The sequence below is a fragment of the Callionymus lyra genome, chromosome 3 (assembly GCF_982586985.1).
Source record: "Callionymus lyra chromosome 3, fCalLyr1.hap1.1, whole genome shotgun sequence".
Taxonomy (NCBI): domain Eukaryota; kingdom Metazoa; phylum Chordata; class Actinopteri; order Syngnathiformes; family Callionymidae; genus Callionymus; species Callionymus lyra.
In genome coordinates, this window is record NC_141820.1 from 101215 (window position 1) to 126696 (window position 25482).

General features: G+C 40.4%; 1 protein-coding gene across 1 annotated transcript; it reads left to right on the forward strand.

Annotated features, from left to right (window-relative positions):
• Nucleotides 1–281: 281 nt before the first annotated feature.
• LOC148082950 (sodium-dependent lysophosphatidylcholine symporter 1-B-like) lies at nt 282–24713 on the forward strand. The gene is made up of 14 exons (XM_087786094.1): nt 282–537; nt 7240–7359; nt 7599–7723; nt 18777–18900; nt 19154–19232; nt 19300–19472; nt 19532–19622; nt 19742–19860; nt 19930–20013; nt 21918–22001; nt 22126–22238; nt 22321–22464; nt 23385–23561; nt 23618–24713. Exons 1-14 carry the CDS (start codon nt 451–453, stop codon nt 23667–23669), a joined length of 1572 nt encoding a protein of 523 aa, XP_087642220.1. The 5' UTR covers nt 282–450; the 3' UTR covers nt 23670–24713.
• Nucleotides 24714–25482: the final 769 nt, after the last annotated feature.

Here is a 25482-nt window from a genome sequence, read left to right on the forward strand (position 1 = left end):
CTTCACTGAACTTTTGTATTCTGAGGAATCAACTCTATAAATATATAATTATTATATTAATTTAAGATGATAATCAAAGTTATTTCAAACACGTTCTTGTCAAGAACACAGTATTGTTTGTTTCGCTTCAATCTCGTTCAAACTGATGAAAGATTTCGATCAAGAGAAAATCTTCAAAAGTTCAAATCGATTAGTCTGGACTGGAAGGGGGCGTGGCCAGAGCGCTGACGTAGTGAGTCAGCCGGTGTGACGTGGAAAGTTTAAACATGTCGAAGCATAAAAATGGGCGGAGAAGCTTTTTTACAACCGACCAGTGAAGAGACACGAGCAGTGTTTGCTCTGCGTTTCTAGCCAAAGATAGTAGATATTAGTAGATATTAGTAGATATTAGCAGATATTAGCAGATATTAGCAGGTTATCGCTCCTGACGTCACGGGAAGCTAAGCTAACATGGCTAAAGGCGAAGGTTCGGAACAATATTCCAACATCAGTTTGTTGAATAAACCAGACAATGGTTCCGAGGTCCAGACGAAGACGGTAAGATTCTGTTTGAGAAGCTCGTGAATGAATGAATCTCGTGTGAATGAATGAATCTTCTTTACTCTGCAAACATAAAACCTAAATAACGTCTTTTACTCTGAATCTCAAACAAAATGACTTCCTTCAGTTCAAGTTTAAGTTTAACAAAGATGTTTTAATGCATTTGTCGCGATTTAGTTTTTCATACCGTGTCGATGTGTCAGAGACACACACCCTCTGACGTGACGTGTCCCCGCGTGCGTGCGCTAGTGTGTGAATGCGTGCGTTAATGGGCGTTAGGGTGAGTTCTTGTTTGTGTGTGTATATGTGTGTGTGTGTGTGTGTGTGTGTGCACCTGTTTGAGTGAGTGTATGTGTGTATGTGTGTGTGTATATGTGTGTATATGTGTGTGTGTGAGTGTGAGTGTATATGTGTGCGTGTGTGTGTGTGTGACTGAGTTTATATGTGTGTGTATGAGTGAGTTTATATGTGTGTGTGAGTGAGTTTATATGTGTGTGTGTATGAGTGAGTGTATATGTGTGTGTATGAGTGAGTGTATATGTGTGTGTATGAGTGAGTTTATGTGTGTGTATGAGTGAGTTTATGTGTGTGTGAGTGAGTTTATATGTGTGTGTATGAGTGAGTTTATATGTGTGTGTATGAGTGAGTGTATATGTGTGTGTATGAGTGAGTGTATATGTGTGTGTATGAGTGAGTGTATATGTGTGTGTATGAGTGAGTGTATATGAGTGAGTTTATATGTGTGTGTATGAGTGAGTTTATATGTGTGTGTATATATGTGTGTGTGTGTATATGTGCACCTGTTTGAGTGAGTGTATGTGTGTGTGTGTATATGTGTGTGTGTGAGTGTATATGTGTGCGTGTGTGTGTGTGTGACTGAGTTTATATGTGTGTGTATGAGTGAGTTTATATGTGTGTGTGTATGAGTGAGTGTATATGTGTGTGTATGAGTGAGTGTATATGTGTGTGTATGAGTGAGTTTATGTGTGTGTGAGTGAGTTTATATGTGTGTGTGTATGAGTGAGTTTATATGTGTGTGTATGAGTGAGTTTATATGTGTGTATGAGTGAGTGTATATGTGTGTGTATGAGTGAGTGTATATGTGTGTGTATGAGTGAGTGTATATGTGTGTGTATGAGTGAGTGTATATGTGTGTGTATGAGTGAGTTTATGTGTGTGTGAGTGAGTTTATATGTGTGTGTGTATGAGTGAGTTTATATGTGTGTGTATGAGTGAGTGTATATGTGTGTGTATGAGTGAGTGTATATGTGTGTGTATGAGTGAGTTTATATGTGTGTGTATGAGTGAGTGTATATGTGTGTGTATGAGTGAGTTTATATGTGTGTGTATGAGTGAGTTTATATGTGTGTGTATATGTGTGTGTATGAGTGAGTTTATATGTGTGTGTATGAGTGAGTGTATATGTGTGTGTATGAGTGAGTGTATATGTGTGTGTATGAGTGAGTTTATATGTGTGTGTATGAGTGGGTTTATATGTGTGTGTATGAGTGAGTGTATATGTGTGTGTATGAGTGAGTTTATATGTGTGTGTATGAGTGAGTTTATATGTGTGTGTATGAGTGAGTTTATGTGTGTGTATGAGTGAGTTTATGTGTGTGTGAGTGAGTTTATGTGTGTGTATGAGTGAGTTTATATGTGTGTGTATGAGTGAGTGTATATGTGTGTGTATGAGTGAGTGTATATGTGTGTGTATGAGTGAGTGTATATGTGTGTGTATGAGTGAGTTTATATGTGTGTGTGTATGAGTGAGTGTATATGTGTGTGTATGAGTGAGTTTATATGTGTGTGTATGAGTGAGTTTATATGTGTGTGTATGAGTGAGTTTATATGTGTGTGTATATATGTGTGTGTGTGTATATGTGCACCTGTTTGAGTGAGTGTATGTGTGTGTGTGTATATGTGTGTATATGTGTGTGTGTGAGTGTATATGTGTGTGTGTGTGTGTGTGTGACTGAGTTTATATGTGTGTGTATGAGTGAGTTTATGTGTGTGTGAGTGAGTTTATATGTGTGTGTGTATGAGTGAGTGTATATGTGTGTGTATGAGTGAGTGTATATGTGTGTGTATGAGTGAGTTTATGTGTGTGTGAGTGAGTTTATGTGTGTGTGAGTGAGTTTATATGTGTGTGTATGAGTGAGTTTATATGTGTGTGTATGAGTGAGTGTATATGTGTGTGTATGAGTGAGTTTATATGTGTGTGTATGAGTGAGTTTATATGTGTGTGTGTATGAGTGAGTTTATATGTGTGTGTATGAGTGAGTTTATATGTGTGTGTATGAGTGAGTTTATATGTGTGTGTGTATGAGTGAGTTTATATGTGTGTGTATGAGTGAGTTTATATGTGTGTGTATGAGTGAGTTTATATGTGTGTGTGTATGAGTGAGTTTATATGTGTGTGTATGAGTGAGTTTATATGTGTGTGTATGAGTGAGTTTATATGTGTGTGTGAGTGAGTGTGTGTGTGTGTGTGTGTGTGCGTGCGCATCTGTGTGAGTGTTGATAGTGCTAAGATAACACAAGCGCACAATGTAAACATCAATAGAAGTTGAAATGTAATTCAAGTGTGTTATCCTAACAACGTTATCTCAAGATACTTCACAGTTGAAGTAAAACTAATGTAATGACATGTAAACATCAATAGGAAGTTAAATGTAAATATATTGTTTGTCACTGAATCAAGTGATTGTAAAACATAAATAATATTCTCTTCATTCCTGCATCAAAGGTCATCGTTGAACCAGTGAATGATTTTATTTCTGGTAACACGGCGAGTTAAGTCTTCAACAACATATTGTGTCATTGAAGGTATCGTTGGATAAACATGTTTATTTACTCTCGTACACGACTATTTAAACTTTAGGAACTGACTCCAGGTCTGTGGAGAGTATTTCTGTGGTCGTGGAAGGAATGTGTTGCTATTTAGTCGCTGCCAAGTTAGTGCCAAGAGTTCAGTCACGAGTCTGCAAGAATGTTCCAGTGATTTAACGTATATGACCTCGTGATTTAACGTATATGACCTCGTGATTTAACGTATATGACCTCGTGATTTAACGTATATGACCTCGTGATTTAACGTATATGACCTCGTGATTTAACGTATATGACCTCGTGATTTAACGTATATGACCTCGTGATTTAACGTATATGACCTCGTGATTTAATGTACATAGTCTGAGATTTAATGTATATGACCTTGTGATTTAATGTATGTAGTCCGAGATATAACGTATATGGTCCGAGATATAACATACATGGTCCGAGATATAACGTGTATGGTCCGAGATATAACATACATGGTCCGAGATATAACGTATATGGTCCGAGATATAACATACATGGTCCGAGATATAACGTGTATGGTCCGAGATATAACATACATGGTCCGAGATATAACGTATATGGTCCGAGATATAACATACATGGTCCGAGATATAACGTATATGGTCCGAGATATAACGTGTATGGTCCGAGATATAACGTGTATGGTCCGAGATATAACGTGTATGGTCCGAGATATAACGTGTATGGTCCGAGATATAACGTGTATGGTCCGAGATATAACGTGTATGGTCCGAGATATAACGTGTATGGTCCGAGATATAACATACATGGTCCGAGATATAACGTGTATGTTCCGAGATATAACGTATATGGTCCGAGATATAACGTGTATGGTCCGAGATATAACGTGTATGGTCCGAGATATAACGTGTATGGTCCGAGATATAACGTGTATGGTCCGAGATATAACGTGTATGGTCCGAGATATAACGTATATGGTCCGAGATATAACATACATGGTCCGAGATATAACGTGTATGGTCCGAGATATAACGTGTATGGTCCGAGATATAACGTGTATGGTCCGAGATATAACGTGTATGGTCCGAGATATAACGTGTATGGTCCGAGATATAACATACATGGTCCGAGATATAACGTATATGGTCCGAGATATAACGTATATGGTCCGAGATATAACGTGTATGGTCCGAGATATAACGTGTATGGTCCGAGATATAACGTGTATGGTCCGAGATATAACGTGTATGGTCCGAGATATAACGTGTATGGTCCGAGATATAACGTATATGGTCCGAGATATAACATACATGGTCCGAGATATAACGTGTATGGTCCGAGATATAACGTGTATGGTCCGAGATATAACATACATGGTCCGAGATATAACGTATATGGTCCGAGATATAACATACATGGTCCGAGATATAACGTGTATGGTCCGAGATATAACATACATGGTCCGAGATATAACGTATATGGTCCGAGATATAACATACATGGTCCGAGATATAACGTATATGGTCCGAGATATAACGTGTATGGTCCGAGATATAACGTGTATGGTCCGAGATATAACGTGTATGGTCCGAGATATAACGTGTATGGTCCGAGATATAACGTGTATGGTCCGAGATATAACGTGTATGGTCCGAGATATAACGTGTATGGTCCGAGATATAACATACATGGTCCGAGATATAACGTGTATGTTCCGAGATATAACGTATATGGTCCGAGATATAACGTGTATGGTCCCAGATATAACGTGTATGTTCCGAGATATAACGTGTATGTTCCGAGATATAACGTGTATGTTCCGAGATATAACGTGTATGGTCCCAGATATAACGTGTATGGTCCGATATATAACGTGTATGGTCCGAGATATAACGTGTATGGTCCCAGATATAACGTGTATGGTCCCAGATATAACGTGTATGGTCCGAGATATAACGTGTATGGTCCCAGATATAACGTGTATGGTCCGATATATAACGTGTATGGTCCGAGATATAACGTGTATGGTCCCAGATATAACGTGTATGGTCCGAGATATAACGTGTATGGTCCCAGATATAACGTGTATGGTCCCAGATATAACGTGTATGGTCCCAGATATAACGTGTATGGTCCCAGATATAACGTGTATGGTCCCAGATATAACGTGTATGTTCCGAGATATAACGTGTATGTTCCGAGATATAACGTGTATGTTCCGAGATATAACGTGTATGGTCCCAGATATAACGTGTATGGTCCGATATATAACGTGTATGGTCCGAGATATAACGTGTATGGTCCCAGATATAACGTGTATGGTCCCAGATATAACGTGTATGGTCCGAGATATAACGTGTATGGTCCCAGATATAACGTGTATGGTCCGATATATAACGTGTATGGTCCGAGATATAACGTGTATGGTCCCAGATATAACGTGTATGGTCCGAGATATAACGTGTATGGTCCCAGATATAACGTGTATGGTCCCAGATATAACGTGTATGGTCCCAGATATAACGTGTATGGTCCCAGATATAACGTGTATGGTCCCAGATATAACGTGTATGTTCCGAGATATAACGTGTATGTTCCGAGATATAACGTGTATGTTCCGAGATATAACGTGTATGTTCCGAGATATAACGTGTATGGTCCCAGATATAACGTGTATGGTCCGATATATAACGTGTATGGTCCGAGATATAACGTGTATGGTCCGAGATATAACGTGTATGGTCCGAGATATAACGTGTATGGTCCGAGATATAACGTGTATGGTCCGAGATATAACGTGTATGGTCCGAGATATAACGTATATGGTCCGAGATATAACGTATATGGTCCGAGATATAACGCGTATGGTCCGAGATATAACGCGTATGGTCCGAGATATAACGTGTATGGTCCGAGATATAACGTATATGGTCCGAGATATAAAGTGTATGGTCCGAGATATAACGTGTATGGTCCGAGATATAACGTGTATATGGTCCGAGATATAACGTATATGGTCCAAGATATAACGTATATGGCCCCAGATATAACGTATATGGCCCCAGATATAACGTATATGGTCCAAGATATAACATATATGGTCCAAGATATAACGTATATGGTCCAAGATATAACGTATATGGCTCCAGATATAACGTATATGGTCCAAGATATAATGTATATGGTCCAAGATATAACGTATATGGTCCAAGATATAACGTATATGGCTCCAGATATAACGTATATGGTCCAAGATATAACGTATATGGTCCGAGATATAACGTATATGGCTCCAGATATAACGTATATGGTCCAAGATATAACGTATATGGTCCAAGATATAACGTATATGGCTCCAGATATAACGTATATGGTCCAAGATATAACGTATATGGTCCAAGATATAACGTATATGGCTCCAGATATAACGTATATGGTCCAAGATATAACGTATATGGTCCAAGATATAACGTATATGGCTCCAGATATAACGTATATGGTCCAAGATATAACGTATATGGCCCCAGATATAACGTATTTGCAGAACATTCAAGTAGTAACTGGTTCCTGAAGCACCAAAGTCTACTAAACTAGTAACTAAAGTAAACTCTTCATAAGCTAAACCCCCTCAAACAAGTGTAAATGTGTTTGGGATCAAAAAGTTAATTTCATGTTACAGTTTATTTTCTTTTGCGCTCATGAATGTTCTGGACATTATGGAATATGTTTAATTAAATGAGCAGCTAATCATCTAAGTGTATATTTGATGATTCGATGAAATAATATATGTTTTTATCCAGTAATAATGTAATCGTTTCTAAACCACAGACGAGTCATAAATGATCAACTTGTCTTCGACTCCTGTCGCACCTTCAGGTGAAGACCAAGCTGACCTGGTACCAGAAGGTCTGCTTTGCTGTGGGTGGAGCTCCGTACCAGATGACAGGATGTGCTCTGGGCTTCTTCCTGCAGATCTTCCTCCTGGACGTTGCTCAAGTGAGTTTGAATCATAGACCGAGTTACTCCCAGTTGATGGATGATGGACCAGGAGTGTGTGATGTTCACCTGGTCCTTCCATCCTGGAGGTGATGCTTCTGTGTTGCCGTGGATCACGTGATTGTTCGGGTTCATCGTTTGACCTTGAATTCAAAACCGTGTCATCGTCTGTCGAGTGTTTTGATTCTGCTGTGAGGTCCAAGGTTCTGTTGGAGCTGACCCTGGTTCTTGTTTGGCAGTTGGATCCCTTCAACGCCTCCATCATTCTGTTCGTGGGCCGAGCCTGGGACGCCGTCACCGACCCCACCGTGGGATTCCTGGTCTCACGGAGCCCCTGGACCCGTGTTGGACGCATGATGCCGTGGTACGTGTTCTCGTGTTGAACCATCTCTGCTGGTGCCTCAGGAGGTCTGGAGAAGGTCTGGAGAAGGTCCACCTGGACCCTCTCAGATGTCTAGTGTAGCACGAGGGGTGGAGTCTCTGGGTGACCTCGGGTCAGACTCGTGCGCCTCACCCTGACCTTCTTGTTTGAGCGTCTTATGTTGATCTTGTTGTTTTGTTAAAAGTTCTTCGTGAGTCTGGACTAGAAACATCTTCACTAATAACTATTATTAACTCACTTACTTATATACTTACTAACCCTTAATGACAAGAGTTTTCACCAACTATCTCAAATATCTTTCAAAGATGTAGAGAGTTCAGGAGGAGACGCACACGCACGCACACACGCACGCACGCACGCACGCACACACGCACACACGCACGCACGCACACACGCACGCACACACGCACGCACGCACGCACGCACACACTCACGCACACACGCACGCACACACGCACGCACGCACGCACGCACACACGCACGCACACACGCACGCACTTCGCTTCTTTACATTCATTTATTTTCTTGTGAAGGTTCTTCTTCTCTAGACCCTCTAGACCCTCTAGACCCTCTACCTCCCCCACAGACCACCAGCTTCTCAGTGGAGCTGCTTTATATAGAAGTTCTTTATATATATAGAAGTTCTTTATACATAGAAGTTCTTTATATATAGAAGTTCTTTATATATATAGAAGTTCTTTATATATAGAAGTTCTTTATACATAGAAGTTCTTTATATATAGAAGTTCTTTATACATAGAAGTTCTTTATATATAGAAGTTCTTTATACATAGAAGTTCTTTATATATACAGTAGAAGTTCTTTATATATACAGTAGAAGTTCTTTATATATAGAAGTTCTTTATACATAGAAGTTCTTTATATATAGAAGTTCTTTATACATAGAAGTTCTTTATATATACAGTAGAAGTTCTTTATATATACAGTAGAAGTTCTTTATGTATAGAAGTTCTTTATACATAGAAGTTCTTTATATATACAGTAGAAGTTCTTTATATATAGAAGTTCTTTATACATAGAAGTTCTTTATATATAGAAGTTCTTCCAACATGAGTAGAAATGTCATCAGGTTTCTGAGCTTCTGACCTTTTAATAGCTGCGTAGAAGAGACACGTCTGCAGGTGAAGCAGTGAAGCTGACCTTTGAACTGTTACAGTGAATATGTGTTGCTGCTCAGAGGACAGGTGAACACATGAACACATGAACACTAGTCTATCACAGGAAGTGACCACATTGAAGGTGAACACATGAACACTAGTCTATCACAGAAAGTGACCACATTGAAGGTGAACACATGAACACTAGTCTATCACAGAAAGTGACCACATTGAAGGTGAACACATGAACACATGAACACTAGTCTATCACAGAAAGTGACCACATTGAAGGTGAACACATGAACACATGAACACTAGTCTATCACAGAAAGTGACCACATTGAAGGTGAACACATGAACACTAGTCTATCACAGAAAGTGACCACATTGAAGGTGAACACATGAACACTAGTCTATCACAGAAAGTGACCACATTGAAGGTGAACACATGAACGCATGAACACTAGTCTATCACAGAAAGTGACCACATTGAAGGTGAACACATGAACACATGAACACTAGTCTATCACAGAAAGTGACCACATTGAAGGTGAACACATGAACACATGAACACTAGTCTATCACAGAAAGTGACCACATTGAAGGTGAACACATGAACACATGAACACTAGTCTATCACAGAAAGTGACCACATTGAAGGTGTTCACATGAACACTAGTCTATCACAGAAAGTGACCACATTGAAGGTGTTCACATGAACACATGAACACTAGTCTATCACAGAAAGTGACCACATTGAAGGTGAACACATGAACACTAGTCTATCACAGAAAGTGACCACATTGAAGGTGAACACATGAACACATGAACACTAGTCTATCACAGAAAGTGACCACATTGAAGGTGTTCACATGAACACATGAACACTAGTCTATCACAGAAAGTGACCACATTGAAGGTGAACACATGAACACTAGTCTATCACAGAAAGTGACCACATTGAAGGTGTTCACATGAACACATGAACACTAGTCTATCACAGAAAGTGACCACATTGAAGGTGAACACATGAACACTAGTCTATCACAGAAAGTGACCACATTGAAGGTGTTCACATGAACACTAGTCTATCACAGAAAGTGACCACATTGAAGGTGAACACATGAACACTAGTCTATCACAGAAAGTGACCACATTGAAGGTGTTCACATGAACACATGAACACTAGTCTATCACAGAAAGTGACCACATTGAAGGTGAACACATGAACACTAGTCTATCACAGAAAGTGACCACATTGAAGGTGAACACATGAACACATGAACACTAGTCTATCACAGGAAGTGACCACATTGAAGGTGTTCACATGAACACATGAACACTAGTCTATCACAGAAAGTGACCACATTGAAGGTGAACACATGAACACATGAACACTAGTCTATCACAGGAAGTGACCACATTGAAGGTGAACACATGAACACATGAACACTAGTCTATCACAGAAAGTGACCACATTGAAGGTGAACACATGAACACTAGTCTATCACAGAAAGTGACCACATTGAAGGTGTTCACATGAACACATGAACACTAGTCTATCACAGAAAGTGACCACATTGAAGGTGAACACATGAACACATGAACACTAGTCTATCACAGGAAGTGACCACATTGAAGGTGAACACATGAACACTAGTCTATCACAGAAAGTGACCACATTGAAGGTGAACACATGAACACATGAACACTAGTCTATCACAGAAAGTGACCACATTGAAGGTGAACACATGAACACATGAACACTAGTCTATCACAGAAAGTGACCACATTGAAGGTGAACACATGAACACATGAACACTAGTCTATCACAGGAAGTGACCACATTGAAGGTGAACACATGAACACTAGTCTATCACAGAAAGTGACCACATTGAAGGTGAACACATGAACACATGAACACCAGTCTATCACAGAAAGTGACCACATTGAAGGTGAACACATGAACACATGAACACTAGTCTATCACAGAAAGTGACCACATTGAAGGTGAACACATGAACACATGAACACTAGTCTATCACAGAAAGTGACCACATTGAAGGTGAACACATGAACACATGAACACTAGTCTATCACAGAAAGTGACCACATTGAAGGTGAACACATGAACACTAGTCTATCACAGAAAGTGACCACATTGAAGGTGAACACATGAACACTAGTCTATCACAGAAAGTGACCACATTGAAGGTGTTCACATGAACACTAACATCTCAACAATCACTCTTGACCTGGAACGTTGTTCATGGAGGACTCATCTTCACTCCTTCATCTTCACTCCTTCACTCCTTCATCTTCACTCCTTCATATTCACTCCTTCACTCCTTGATCTTCACTCCTTCATCTTCACTCCTTCACTCCTTCATCTTCACTCCTTCATCTTCACTCCTTCACTCCTTCATCTTCACTCCTTCATCTTCACTCCTTCATATTCACTCCTTCACTCCTTCATCTTCACTCCTTCATATCCACTCCTTCACTCCTTCATATTCATTCCTTCACTCCTTCGCTCCTTCATCAGGTCATGTGACGTTGATAACTGGGCAGGAACATGAATGACTCCATACCTCAGACTTCTGTGAGGAGGGGGTGGGGCAGGCGGGTGTAGACCGGCAGGGCAAGAGCAGCCTCTGATTGGTCCAACCTTCAACACACCACCGTCACCAACCAATGGCAGCGCAGCAGCAGGAATTCCTGAGAAATCCAGGAGGTTATTTGAGTTCAACGTTGCAGCAGTTCAGGACTTTCTTCTCACGTCATGATGGTGTGTTTGTGTGTATAATAATAATATAATAATAATTATAATAATAATATAATAAAAATATGATGATAATATAATGATAATATAATGATAATATAATTATAATATAATTATAATATAATTATAATATAATAATAATATAATAATACTATAATAATAATAATATAATATAGATATACAGTATATCTTCTATCATTGAACACGCATGATGGTGTGTTTGTGTATATAATAATAATATAATATAATACTGTAATATAGATATATAACTTATATATAATATAGATATACAGTATATCTTCTATCATTGAACACACATGATGGTTAGTTTGTGTATATAATTATAATATAATATAATAATAATATAATACTATAATATAGATATATAACTTGTATATAATATAGATATATAATATAATATAATAATAATAATATAATAATATTATACAATATAGATATATAATATAATATACATATAATATACATATAATAATACAATAATATAATATAGATATATATCTTCTATCATTGAACACACATGATGGTGTGTTTGTGTATATAATAATAATATAATATAATAATAATATAATACTATAATATAGATATATAACTTGTATATAATATAGATGTATATCTTCTATCATTGAACACACATGATGGTGTGTTTGTGTATATGATAATAATATACATATATAATATAGATATCTAACTTATACATAATATAGATATATATCTTCTATCATTGAACACACATGATGGTGTGTTTGTGAATATAATAATATGATAATACAATATAGATATAATATAATAATATAATAATACAATAATATAATATAGATATATAATATAATGATATAATAATATAATATAGATGTATAACTTGTATATTATATAGATGTATAACTTCTATCATTGAACACATGATGGCGTGTTTGTGTATATAATAATATAATAATATAATATAGATATATATTATAATATACCTGTAGATATATAACTTGTATATAATGTAGATGTTTATCTTCTATCATTGAACACACATGATGGTGTGTTTGTGTATATAATAATATAATAATATAGATATATAACTTTTATATAATAAAGTTAAAAATATAACTGAGTGAACTAGTATATAGTGTGAATCCTTGAGTGAACTAGTATATAGTGTGAATCCTTGAGTGAACTAGTATATAGTGTGAATCCTTGAGTGAACTAGTATATAGTGTGAATCCTTGAGTGAACTAGTATATAGTGTGAATCCTTGAGTGAACTAGTATATAGTGTGAATCCTTGAGTGAACTAGTATATAGTGCGAATCCTTGAGTCAACTAGTATATAGTGTGAATCCTTGAGTCAACTAGTATATAGTGTGAATCCTTGAGTGAACTAGTATATAGTGTGAATCCTTGAGTGAACTAGTATATAGTGTGAATCCTTGAGTCAACTAGTATATAGTGTGAATCCTTGAGTCAACTAGTATATAGTGTGAATCCTTGAGTCAACTAGTATATAGTGTGAATCCTTGAGTCAACTAGTATATAGTAGTATAGTGAATAGTTATAATAGTCTTTCATTTCTATCCAGGTTCTTCAATAAAGTTCTTATTCATGAACTACTTTGACTCGTCTTCTGGTGAAACCACATAAATGCACACGATCATTATGGACGAGTAAAAGTTCATGTGTCCACAAACGTCTGTGGGTTTGTGTGCAGCTGCTTCAGCAACAGGGTCAGTTTAATGAGATCACACGCCTGGCAGCAGTCGCCTGATGTTGTCACTTCATGAAGAACATGTGCTTCGATGTCAGGTGATGATTTCAGGAAGTGACGTGTTAGTGTCAACGTTACTGTAAACATTCTGATGGTTTCAGGAAGTGACATGTTAGTGTCAACGTTACTGTAAACATTCTGATGGTTTCAGGAAGTGACATGTTAGTGTCAACGTTACTGTAAACATTCTGATGGTTTCAGGAAGTGACGTGTTAGTGTCAACGTTACTGTAAACATTCTGATGGTTTCAGGAAGTGACATGTTAGTGTCAACGTTACTGTAAACATTCTGATGATTTCAGGAAGTGACGTGTTAGTGTCAACGTTACTGTAAACATTCTGATGGTTTCAGGAAGTGACGTGTTAATGTCAACGTTACTGTAAACATTCTGATGGTTTCAGGAAGTGACGTGTTAGTGTCAACGTTACTGTAAACATTCTGATGGTTTCAGGAAGTGACGTGTTAGTGTCAACGTTACTGTAAACATTCTGATGATTTCAGGAAGTGACGTGTTAGTGTCAACGTTACTGTAAACATTCTGATGGTTTCAGGAAGTGACATGTTAGTGTCAACGTTACTGTAAACATTCTGATGGTTTCAGGAAGTGACATGTTAGTGTCAACGTTACTGTAAACATTCTGATGGTTTCAGGAAGTGACGTGTTAGTGTCAACGTTACTGTAAACATTCTGATGGTTTCAGGAAGTGACATGTTAGTGTCAACGTTACTGTAAACATTCTGATGGTTTCAGGAAGTGACGTGTTAGTGTCAACGTTACTGTAAACATTCTGATGGTTTCAGGAAGTGAAGTGTTAATGTCAACGTTACTGTAAACATTCTGTTGGTTTCAGGAAGTGGCATGTTAGTGTCAACGTTACTGTAAACACTCTGATGGTTTCAGGAAGTGACGTGTTATTGTCAACGTTGCTGTAAACATTCTGTTGGTTTCAGGAAGTGACGTGTTAGTGTCAACGTTACTGTAAACATTCTGATGGTTTCAGGAAGTGACGTGTTAGTGTCAACGTTACTGTAAACATTCTGATGGTTTCAGGAAGTGACGTGTTAATGTCAACGTTACTGTAAACATTCTGTTGGTTTCAGGAAGTGGCATGTTAGTGTCAACGTTACTGTAAACATTCTGATGGTTTCAGGAAGTGACGTGTTAGTGTCAACATTACTGTAAACATTCTGATGGTTTCAGGAAGTGACGTGTTAGTGTCAACGTTACCTTAAACATTCTGATGGTTTCAGGAAGTGACGTGTTAGTGTCAACGTTACTGTAAACATTCTGATGGTTTCAGGAAGTGACGTGTTAGTGTCAACGTTACTGTAAAAACTCTGATGGTTTCAGGAAGTGACGTGTTAGTGTCAACGTTACTGTAAAAACTCTGATGGTTTCAGGAAGTGACGTGTTAGTGTCAACGTTACTGTGAACATTCTGATGGTTTCAGGAAGTGATGTGTTAATGTCAACGTTACTGTAAACATTCTGATGGTTTCAGGAAGTGACGTGTAAGTGTCAACGTTACTGTAAACATTCTGTTGGTTTCAGGAAGTGACGTGTTAATGTCAACGTTACTGTAAACATTCTGATGTTTTCAGGAAGTGACGTGTTAGTGTCAACGTTACTGTAAACATTCTGATGATTTCAGGAAGTGACTTGTTAATGTCAACGTTACTGTAAACATTCTGATGGTTTCAGGAAGTGACATGTTAGTGTCAACGTTACTGTAAACATTCTGATGGTTTCAGGAAGTGACATGTTAATGTCAACGTTACTGTGAACATTCTGATGGTTTCAGGAAGTGACGTGTTAGTCTCAACGTTACTGTAAACATTCTGATGGTTTCAGGAAGTGAAGTGTTAATGTCAACGTTACTGTAAACATTCTGATGGTTTCAGGAAGTGAAGTGTTAATGTCAACGTTAGTGTAAACATTCTGATGGTTTCAGGAAGTGAAGTGTTAGTGTCAACGTTACTGTAAACATTCTGATGGTTTCAGGAAGTGACGTGTTAGTCTCAACGTTACTGTAAACATTCTGATGGTTTCAGGAAGTGAAGTGTTAATGTCAACGTTACTGTAAACATTCTGATGGTTTCAGGAAGTGAAGTGTTAATGTCAACGTTAGTGTAAACATTCTGATGGTTTCAGGAAGTGAAGTGTTAGTGTCAACGTTACTGTAAACACTCTGATGGTTTCAGGAAGTGACGTGTTATTGTCAACGTTGCTGTAAACATTCTGTTGGTTTCAGGAAGTGACGTGTTAGTGTCAACGTTACTGTAAACATTCTGATGGTTTCAGGAAGTGACGTGTTAGTGTCAACGTTACTGTAAACATTCTGATGGTTTCAGGAAGTGACGTGTTAATGTCAACGTTACTGTAAACATTCTGTTGGTTTCAGGAAGTGGCATGTTAGTGTCAACGTTACTGTAAACATTCTGATGGTTTCAGGAAGTGACGTGTTAGTGTCAACATTACTGTAAACATTCTGATGGTTTCAGGAAGTGACGTGTTAGTGTCAACGTTACCTTAAACATTCTGATGGTTTCAGGAAGTGACGTGTTAGTGTCAACGTTACTGTAAACATTCTGATGGTTTCAGGAAGTGACGTGTTAGTGTCAACGTTACTGTAAAAACTCTGATGGTTTCAGGAAGTGACGTGTTAGTGTCAACGTTACTGTAAAAACTCTGATGGTTTCAGGAAGTGACGTGTTAGTGTCAACGTTACTGTGAACATTCTGATGGTTTCAGGAAGTGACGTGTTAATGTCAACGTTACTGTAAACATTCTGATGGTTTCAGGAAGTGACGTGTTAGTGTCAACGTTACTGTAAACATTCTGATGGTTTCAGGAAGTGACGTGTTAGTGTCAACATTACTGTAAACATTCTGATGGTTTCAGGAAGTGACGTGTTAGTGTCAACATTACTGTAAACATTCTGATGGTTTCAGGAAGTGATGTGTTAATGTCAACGTTACTGTAAACATTCTGATGGTTTCAGGAAGTGACGTGTAAGTGTCAACGTTACTGTAAACATTCTGATGGTTTCAGGAAGTGACGTGTTAATGTCAACGTTACTGTAAACATTCTGATGGTTTCAGGAAGTGACATGTTAGTGTCAACGTTACTGTAAACATTCTGATGGTTTCAGGAAGTGACGTGTTAGTGTCAACGTTACTGTGAACATTCTGATGGTTTCAGGAAGTGACGTGTTAGTGTCAACGTTACTGTGAACATTCTGATGGTTTCAGGAAGTGACGTGTTAGTGTCAACATTACTGTAAAAATTCTGATGGTTTCAGGAAGTGACGTGTTAGTGTCAACATTACTGTAAACATTCTGATGGTTTCAGGAAGTGACGTGTTAGTGTCAACATTACTGTAAACATTCTGATGGTTTCAGGAAGTGACGTGTTAGTGTCAACATTACTGTTAACATTCTGATGGTTTCAGGAAGTGACGTGTTAATGTCAACATTACTGTAAACATTCTGATGGTTTCAGGAAGTGACGTGTTAGTGTCAACGTTACTGTAAACATTCTGATGGTTTCAGGAAGTGACGTGTTAGTGTCAACGTTACTGTAAACATTCTGATTGTTTCAGGAAGTGACATGTTAGTGTCAACGTTACTGTAAACATTCTGATGGTTTCAGGAAGTGACGTGTTAGTGTCAACGTTACTGTAAACATTCTGATGTTTTCAGGAAGTGACGTGTTAATGTCAACGTTACTGTAAACATTCTGATGGTTTCAGGAAGTGACGTGTTAGTGTCAACGTTACTGTAAAAACTCTGATGGTTTCAGGAAGTGACGTGTTAGTGTCAACGTTACTGTGAACATTCTGATGGTTTCAGGAAGTGACGTGTTAATGTCAACGTTACTGTAAACATTCTGATGGTTTCAGGAAGTGACGTGTTAATGTCAACGTTACTGTAAACATTCTGTTGGTTGCAGGAAGTGACGTGTTAGTGTCAACATTACTGTAAACATTCTGATGGTTTCAGGAAGTGACGTGTTAGTGTCAACATTACTGTAAACATTCTGATGGTTTCAGGAAGTGACGTGTTAGTGTCAACATTACTGTAAACATTCTGATGGTTTCAGGAAGTGACCTGTTAGTGTCAACGTTACTGTAAACATTCTGATGGTTTCAGGAAGTGACGTGTTAATGTCAACGTTACTGTAAACATTCTGATGGTTTCAGGAAGTGACGTGTTAGTGTCAACGTTACTGTAAACATTCTGATGGTTTCAGGAAGTGACGTGTTAGTGTCAACGTTACTGTAAACATTCTGATGGTTTCAGGAAGTGACGTGTTAGTGTCAACGTTACTGTAAACATTCTGATGGTTTCAGGAAGTGACGTGTTAGTGTCAACTTTCTGTAAACATTCTGATGGTTTCAGGAAGTGACGTGTTAGTGTCAACGTTACTGTAAAAACTCTGATGGTTTCAGGAAGTGACGTGTTAGTGTCAACGTTACTGTAAAAACTCTGGTTTCAGGAAGTGACGTGTTAGTGTCAACGTTACTGTGAACATTCTGATGGTTTCAGGAAGTGACGTGTTAGTGTCAACGTTACTGTGAACATTCTGATGGTTTCAGGAAGTGACGTGTTAATGTCAACGTTACTGTAAACATTCTGATGGTTTCAGGAAGTGACGTGTTAGTGTCAACGTTACTGTAAACATTCTGATGGTTTCAGGAAGTGACGTGTTAGTGTCAACGTTACTGTAAAAACTCTGATGGTTTCAGGAAGTGACGTGTTAGTGTCAACGTTACTGTAAACATTCTGATGGTTTCAGGAAGTGACGTGTTAGTGTCAACGTTACTGTAAAAACTCTGATGGTTTCAGGAAGTGACGTGTTAGTGTCAACGTTACTGTGAACATTCTGATGGTTTCAGGAAGTGACGCGTTAGTGTCAACGTTACTGTAAAAACTATGATGGTTTCAGGAAGTGACGTGTTAGTGTCAACGTTACTGTGAACATTCTGATGGTTTCAGGAAGTGACGTGTTAGTGTCAACGTTACTGTAAACATTCTGATGGTTTCAGGAAGTGACGTGTTAGTGTCAACGTTACTGTGAACATTCTGATGGTTTCAGGAAGTGACGTGTTAGTGTCAACGTTACTGTGAACATTCTGATGGTTTCAGGAAGTGACGTGTTAGTGTCAACGTTACTGTAAACATTCTGATGGTTTCAGGAAGTGACGTGTTAGTGTCAACGTTACTGTAAACATTCTGATGCGACACATGTGCAGCTGATCACTGGAGCTCAGATGGAATGACACAATAGATTCATTGACATTAACTCGACATCTTTCTCGCTCATGAGTGTTTTTCTAACGTTTTCTAATCTGTTCTTCCTGAAGGATCCTGATCTCGACTCCACTGGCTGTCATTTCCTACTTCCTCATCTGGTATGTGCCGCCGTTCAGCAGCGGCAAAGTGGTTTGGTACCTGCTGTTCTACTGCCTGTTCCAGTCACTGCAGACCGTGAGTAGAACACCTGCTTTCACACCTGCTTTCACACCTGCTTTCACCTGAACCCGACACAAATGATGTCATTAACAGCATCGTTTGATTTGTTTTATCTTTGTGTTTATAACGTATTTGTTATTTTAGGTCAGATGTTCATGTTGTAGCTCTTTGTGTCGACTTTTGTTTTCGCCTGCTTGACGTCTTGTGAACAAACTTCTACCGGTCTCTGATCTTCTCAGGTTCTTCAACATGTTTCTTCTACCCTCAGTGTTTCCACGTCCCTTACTCGGCTCTGACCATGTTCATCAGCTCGGATCAGAAGGAGAGAGACTCGGCAACAGCTTACAGTCGGTGTTTCTTCACGAGGTCCTGAGGTTCTTCTCCACCTCCCTAACGTTCCTCCTCCTCACTCAGGGATGACGGTGGAGGTTCTGGGAACTCTGATTGGAACCGCCATCCAGGGTCAGATCGTGGGCATGGCCACGGCCCCCTGCGTGCCCCGAACTGAAGACCTGCTGGGGAACTGGAGCAACATCAGCCTCCCTGCAGTGAACCAGACCTTCTCTCCCATCTCACTGGACCACACGGTAACATCTGAGCGTCCTCCAGACCAGCACCGGCACTGACCTGTGGTCTCCTCCAACAGAGAGCTGCATACATGATCGCCTCGGGAGTCATCAGCGCCATCTACGTGTTGTGTGCGGTCGTGCTGTTCTTCGGTGTGAAGGAACACAAAGGTTGGATCATATGGACACATGTTCAACGTTTGACTTTGATTCAAAGTGTTTTGTTAAGTTACTTCATACGTGTTGTCCTTGAACGAGTCTCCTCAGTTAACCAGGTCTTCTTCTTCTAGAGTCATGCTGTCCAGCCTCTCAGCCCATGTCCTTCTTCGGAGGCATCAAGCTGGTGCTCGGATACAAACCATACGCCAAACTCATCGGAGTCTTTCTCTTCACCTCCCTGGCTTTTATGGTGCGTCACAAACAACTGGTCTGTTGTGTAGAAGAAGATTCACCAACACTTGTTGTTTCTACTCCTCAGCTACTGGAAGGCAACTTCGCTCTCTTCTGCACCTACACACTGGGCTTTAGAAACGACTTCCAGAACATTCTTCTTGTCATCATGGTACGCACCCACACGCACACGCACACGCACACGCACACGCACACGCACACGCACACGCACACACTCTCCTGCTCCTCAAATCACGCGTGTCTTCTGTGAAGCTGACAGCAATGCATTGTTGAGGTTTTTACTGACAAAATTAAATTGATCAAAGAAAAAATCTCACTTTTGTGTGGAACCCCTACTGTCTCTGAGCCCCTCTCCTCCTCTTGGTCTTCCTTCACTGCTGTATCTTTGGGTGATATTTTGGCACTAGTGAACAAGATGAAACCCTCCTCTTGCTCAGATGACGTCCTTCCTTGTAGGCATTTTATCAAAGTATTTGATGTAATTGGCCCCTGAGTTACCAATATGGTGAACCTCTCCCTTTCCACAGGGGTTTTTAACAATGCATTTAAACCATTGTGGAGCCTCTGCTCAAAAAGCCAGTCTTAGACCCAACTGACCTCAGTAATTTCAGGCCTATTTCTAAGCTCCCTTTCTTGTTCAAGATCTTGGAGAAGGTTGTGTCTGAGCAGCTGTTCCTGGATCAGAGCGACATCCATGAGAAGTTTCAGTCTGGCTTCCACAAACATCTACGGAGACAGTCTTACTGAAAGTGTCCAGTGACATCATGATGTTCTGGTTCTGTTGGATCTGTCGTCAGCCTTTGACACAGTTGAACCAGATCCTGAAGACTGAGGGATGAAGACTGTCTGGGTCTGTGTTAGAATGGTTCTCATCATACCTTTCTGGGCGCAGTTTTAGTGTATCTGTCAATCAAATGAGGTCTGAATCGGCAGATCTGTTGTGTGGAGTCCCTCAAGGTTCTGTTCTGGGTCCTTTATTGTTTGTACTTGATTCCCCTCGGTAAAATCATTCAGAGATTTCCTGATGTTTCTTATCACATGTTTGCTGATGAAATCCAGCTCTACTGTTGATCCAACTGAGCCCCAGAGGCTGAACTTGTCAATTGTTGCTAGAAATCAAACAATGAGTGAAAACACTTTGAAGCTAAATGTGGGCAAAAGTCAAACTCTGGTGATTGTTGATGATAAAGTTCAGGGTTGAGTCAGTACTTGAGTGACTTAGGTCAGTCTGTCAAACTGAGCCTGATAAAGACATGTCTCTTGTTCGACACTGTAGAAAACTGACCAAAAACTGTTTCCTTCTACTGAGAAAAATCTCTAAACTTAGGAAAATGTTGTCGGAACATGATCTGGATCTTATAATCCATGTGTTTGTTTCTTCTCGTCTGGACTATTGTAACAGTTTGTTTTCATGTCTTAACGAGAAGGATCGTCTCGTCTGCAGTTGATTCAGAACTCTGAGCCGCTCTAGTAGAAGAACTCACATTTCTCCGATCCTTAAAACTTAAAACTTTGTTTAGGCTTTTCCTTGATTTTCTGGAACTCCTGTTGTGTTCTCAGTTTTATCTTGAACTTTAAAATATATACTTTATTGAATATTGTTTTGATTGTTTAAGTTCTTTGTGACCCTGGTCTGAAAAAGCTCTATACAAATAAAAATTACTTACTTACTTACACACACACACAAACACACACACTGGAAGGTCAAGCGTTGCTATAGACACAAGCGCTCCATCTTGGTGAACCCATGAATGTCTCCACTTCTTTGTTCCTCAAAGACTTGTGTGGTCGACGTGTTCTTCTAATGTCAGTGTGTTCTCACACACGTCTGAGGACCATAACTCACCTGAAGTACAGTTGGACTCAAGAGATTATCTTATGATCCTCCACATCATGGAGAGGATTAGTGGAGCTGAGTCGCTTCAGGCTGGTGTCACCTGACCATCAGTCACACTGAACTAGTCCTGAACATCAGGTTCATCAGCCGAGTCACACACAAACGAAGAAAACCTTTGTGTTAACTTGTGATTGACATGTGTGTTGTTGTGTCCTCAGCTCTCCGCCACGTTGGCCATTCCCTTCTGGCAGTGGTTCCTCAACCGCTTCGGCAAGAAGACGGCGGTTTATGTCGGCAGCCTGGTGAGGAACATGAAGTCACACACACCTCTGACCTTCACGACGACATGATGTCGCTTCATGTTCTACTTCTGACTTGGATCAAATGTTCCACCTGTAGATCCTGAACTTGTGTTTGTCTCCTCAGTCCGTGGTTCCCTTCATGATCATGGTGGTCTGTGTGAAGAGCAACTTGATCGTCACCTACATCACCTCCTTCGCTGCTGGAGTGGGTGTGGCCTCTGCCTTCCTGCTGCCCTGGTGAGAAGGTTGTCCTCGGAGTCTCTGAGCCTCCTGAGGGATCAATAAAGTTCTACCTAACCTAACCCTGACTCTCCTGCAGGTCCATGCTGCCCGACGTGGTGGACGACTTCCAAGTCAACAACCTGAAGTCCACCGGCCACGAAGCTCTCTTCTATTCCTTCTTCGTCTTCTTCACCAAGTTTGCTTCTGGCATCTCTCTGGGCATCTCCACGCTCAGCCTCGAGTGAGTCTCTGAAGCTCGCTGAGAAGAAGCGCCTGTTGCTGTAGCTTCGTCTTAACACATGACACGACAACGACAACAACAAGTGTCAGACAAACGTTGTTGAGTCCGTTTTTCAAATCTAGTCACAAGCAAGAAATGAGACGTCAAGAGAAACTAGAAGGTAGTTCCACAGGTGAGATCATGGGATCTCTGGCAGGTCCACAGGTGTGATCTCTGGCAGGTCCACAGGTGTGATCTCTGGCAGGTCCACAGGTGTGATCATGTGATCTCTGGCAGGTCCACAGGTGTGATCTCTGGCAGGTCCACAGGTGTGATCATGTGATCTCTGGCAGGTCCACAGGTGTGATCATATGATCTCTGGCAGGTCCACAGGTGTGATCATGTGATCTCTGGCAGGTCCACAGGTGTGATCTCTGGCAGGTCCACAGGTGTGATCATATGATCTCTGGCAGGTCCACAGGTGTGATCATGTGATCTCTGGCACGTCCACAGGTGAGATCATGTGATCTCTGGCAGGTCCACAGGTGTGATCATGTGATCTCTGGCAGGTCCACAGGTGAGATCATGTGATCTCCTCCACATGCTCCCACAGAAACATGAACCACTAATGAGGATAATCCTATTCCCATAAATCTGGCATCAAAGACTATATGTCGAGAATCACGTGGTTCACGTCAGAATGACTTTCGTGTACTTGCTAATGACGCCCCCTGCTGCTGACGCTGGGGATCGCAGCCAAGAGTTTGTCTTCAAGGATCTTCAAGCTTTGGGAGAAGAACGTGTTTAAACAGGAGATGAACATCTAGAGAAGGACGAGAATCTAAGACTTAAGCTGTAGAAGAACAAACGAGTCCTGACTCGAAGATCTTAAAGAACTCTTAAACATCTTCTCACTCACTCTAACGTGGATCTTCTTGCAGTTTCGCCGGCTACATCTCCAGAGGCTGCTCTCAGCCCGAGGCGGTGAACGTGACGCTGAAGGTCCTGGTGTCGGCGGCTCCTGTGCTCCTCATCATCGTGGGTCTGCTCCTGCTCACCTCGTACCCCGTGGACGAGGAGCGGCGGCAGCAGAACCGCAAGTTCCTGGAGGACCAGAGGTGAGTCTGCAGGTGGACTCGGACGTTCTCAGGGCTGACCACGTGTTGTGTTGCAGGGACGACCCGGACTCTGACTCCGACTCCAGCGAGATGAAGAACATGGTCTAGAACATGGTCTAGAACCAGCCTCGGGTGATCCAGGATGTTTTGCACTGGAAGGATCTGATCCTTGAGTCTCTGCTGCTCCACGAGTCTCTCCTGGTGCTTCTTCACCTCTGAAGGTCACCAGCCCTGACCTCTAGGACCGCTCTACTTGAACCTGCACTTTGCCTTAAGTCTGGCGCCACCATGTGGCCCTCTGCAGTGGTGCGACAACGAGTCACGAATATTTAACTATTTATTCTTTTTATTCTTTTAAACCAACGTTTTTGGAGCGAAACGACCAGAGAACAAACCCTGAAGGTACGAAGAGCAACAGTTGACCTTCAGTCGACCTTCAGTCGACCTTCAGTCGACCTTCAGTCGACCTTCAGCCGACCTTCAGCCGACCTTCAGCCGAGCTTCAGTCGACCTTCAGCCGAGCTTCAGTCGACCTTCAGCCGAGCTTCAGTCGACCTTCAGCCGAGCTTCAGTCGACCTTCAGCCGAGCTTCAGTCGACCTTCAGTTGACCTTCAGTTGACCTCAACATGAGTCAAGTTGTTTGATCCTAAACATGTTTGTCATCCGTTTCTGTTTCGAAAGAGATTTTCACGTCATTGCTTCGGTTCTTCTGTTAATGTTTGTCTTTGTTCGTCTTAAAGGGAAACACGTGAGTTTAAACCAGGTGAGGGTTTACGCTTGATTCTGAAAGTTTACGCTTGATTCTGAAAGTTTACGCTTGATTCTGAAAGTTTACGCTTGATTCTGAAAGTTTACGCTTGATTCTGAAAGTTTACGCTTGATTCTGAAAGTTTACGCTTGATTCTGAAAGACTGGTGACTGGTTCGACCTGTTCATACCTGTTGATATCTGTTCATACCTGTTGATATCTGTTCATACCTGTTCATACCTGTTCATACCTGTTGATATCTGTTGATATCTGTTGATATGGAAACATCTTATGTTATACATACGTGTTCACGTGTTGTTGCTACAACATCAGATTAACTTTTTTATTTCACCCTTTTGACCACCTGTGTGTGTCTGTGTGTGTCTGTGCCACGACAAACCTTTACTACATGTGTGTGTCTGTGTGCGTCTGTGCCACGACAAACCTTTACTACGTGTGTGTCTGTGCCACGACAAACCTTTACTACATGTGTGTGTCTGTGTGCGTCTGTGTGCGTCTGTGCCACGACAAACCTTTACTACATGTGTGCGTCTGTGTGCGTCTGTGCCACGACAAACCTTTACTACATGTGTGTGTCTGTGTGCGTCTGTGCCACGACAAACCTTTACTACATGTGTGTGTCTGTGTGCGTCTGTGTGCGTCTGTGCCACGACAAACCTTTACTACATGTGTGTGTCTGTGTGCGTCTGTGTGCGTCTGTGCCACGACAAACCTTCGTCCTGTAAATTGTTTTTTGACTTTATTTTCCGAGGAGAGAGAAAAACCAACTTGAATTGACGACTGTGACGTGTTCACTTGTACATACGTGTTCACTTGTACATACATGTTCACTTGTACATACGTGTTCACTTGTACATACGTGTTCACTTGTACATACGTGTTCACTTGTACATGCGTGTTCACTTGTACATGCGTGTTCACTTGTACATACGTGTTCACTTGTACATACGTGTTCACTTGTACATGCGTGTTCACTTGTACATGCGTGTTCACTTGTACATACGTGTTCACTTGTACATACATGTTCACTTGTACATGCGTGTTCACTTGTACATACATGTTCACTTGTACATGCGTGTTCACTTGTACATACGTGTGTAAATATTGCTGGTGTTGAGGTGAAAGCGTGTGTCTGGTTATTTAAGGAGAAA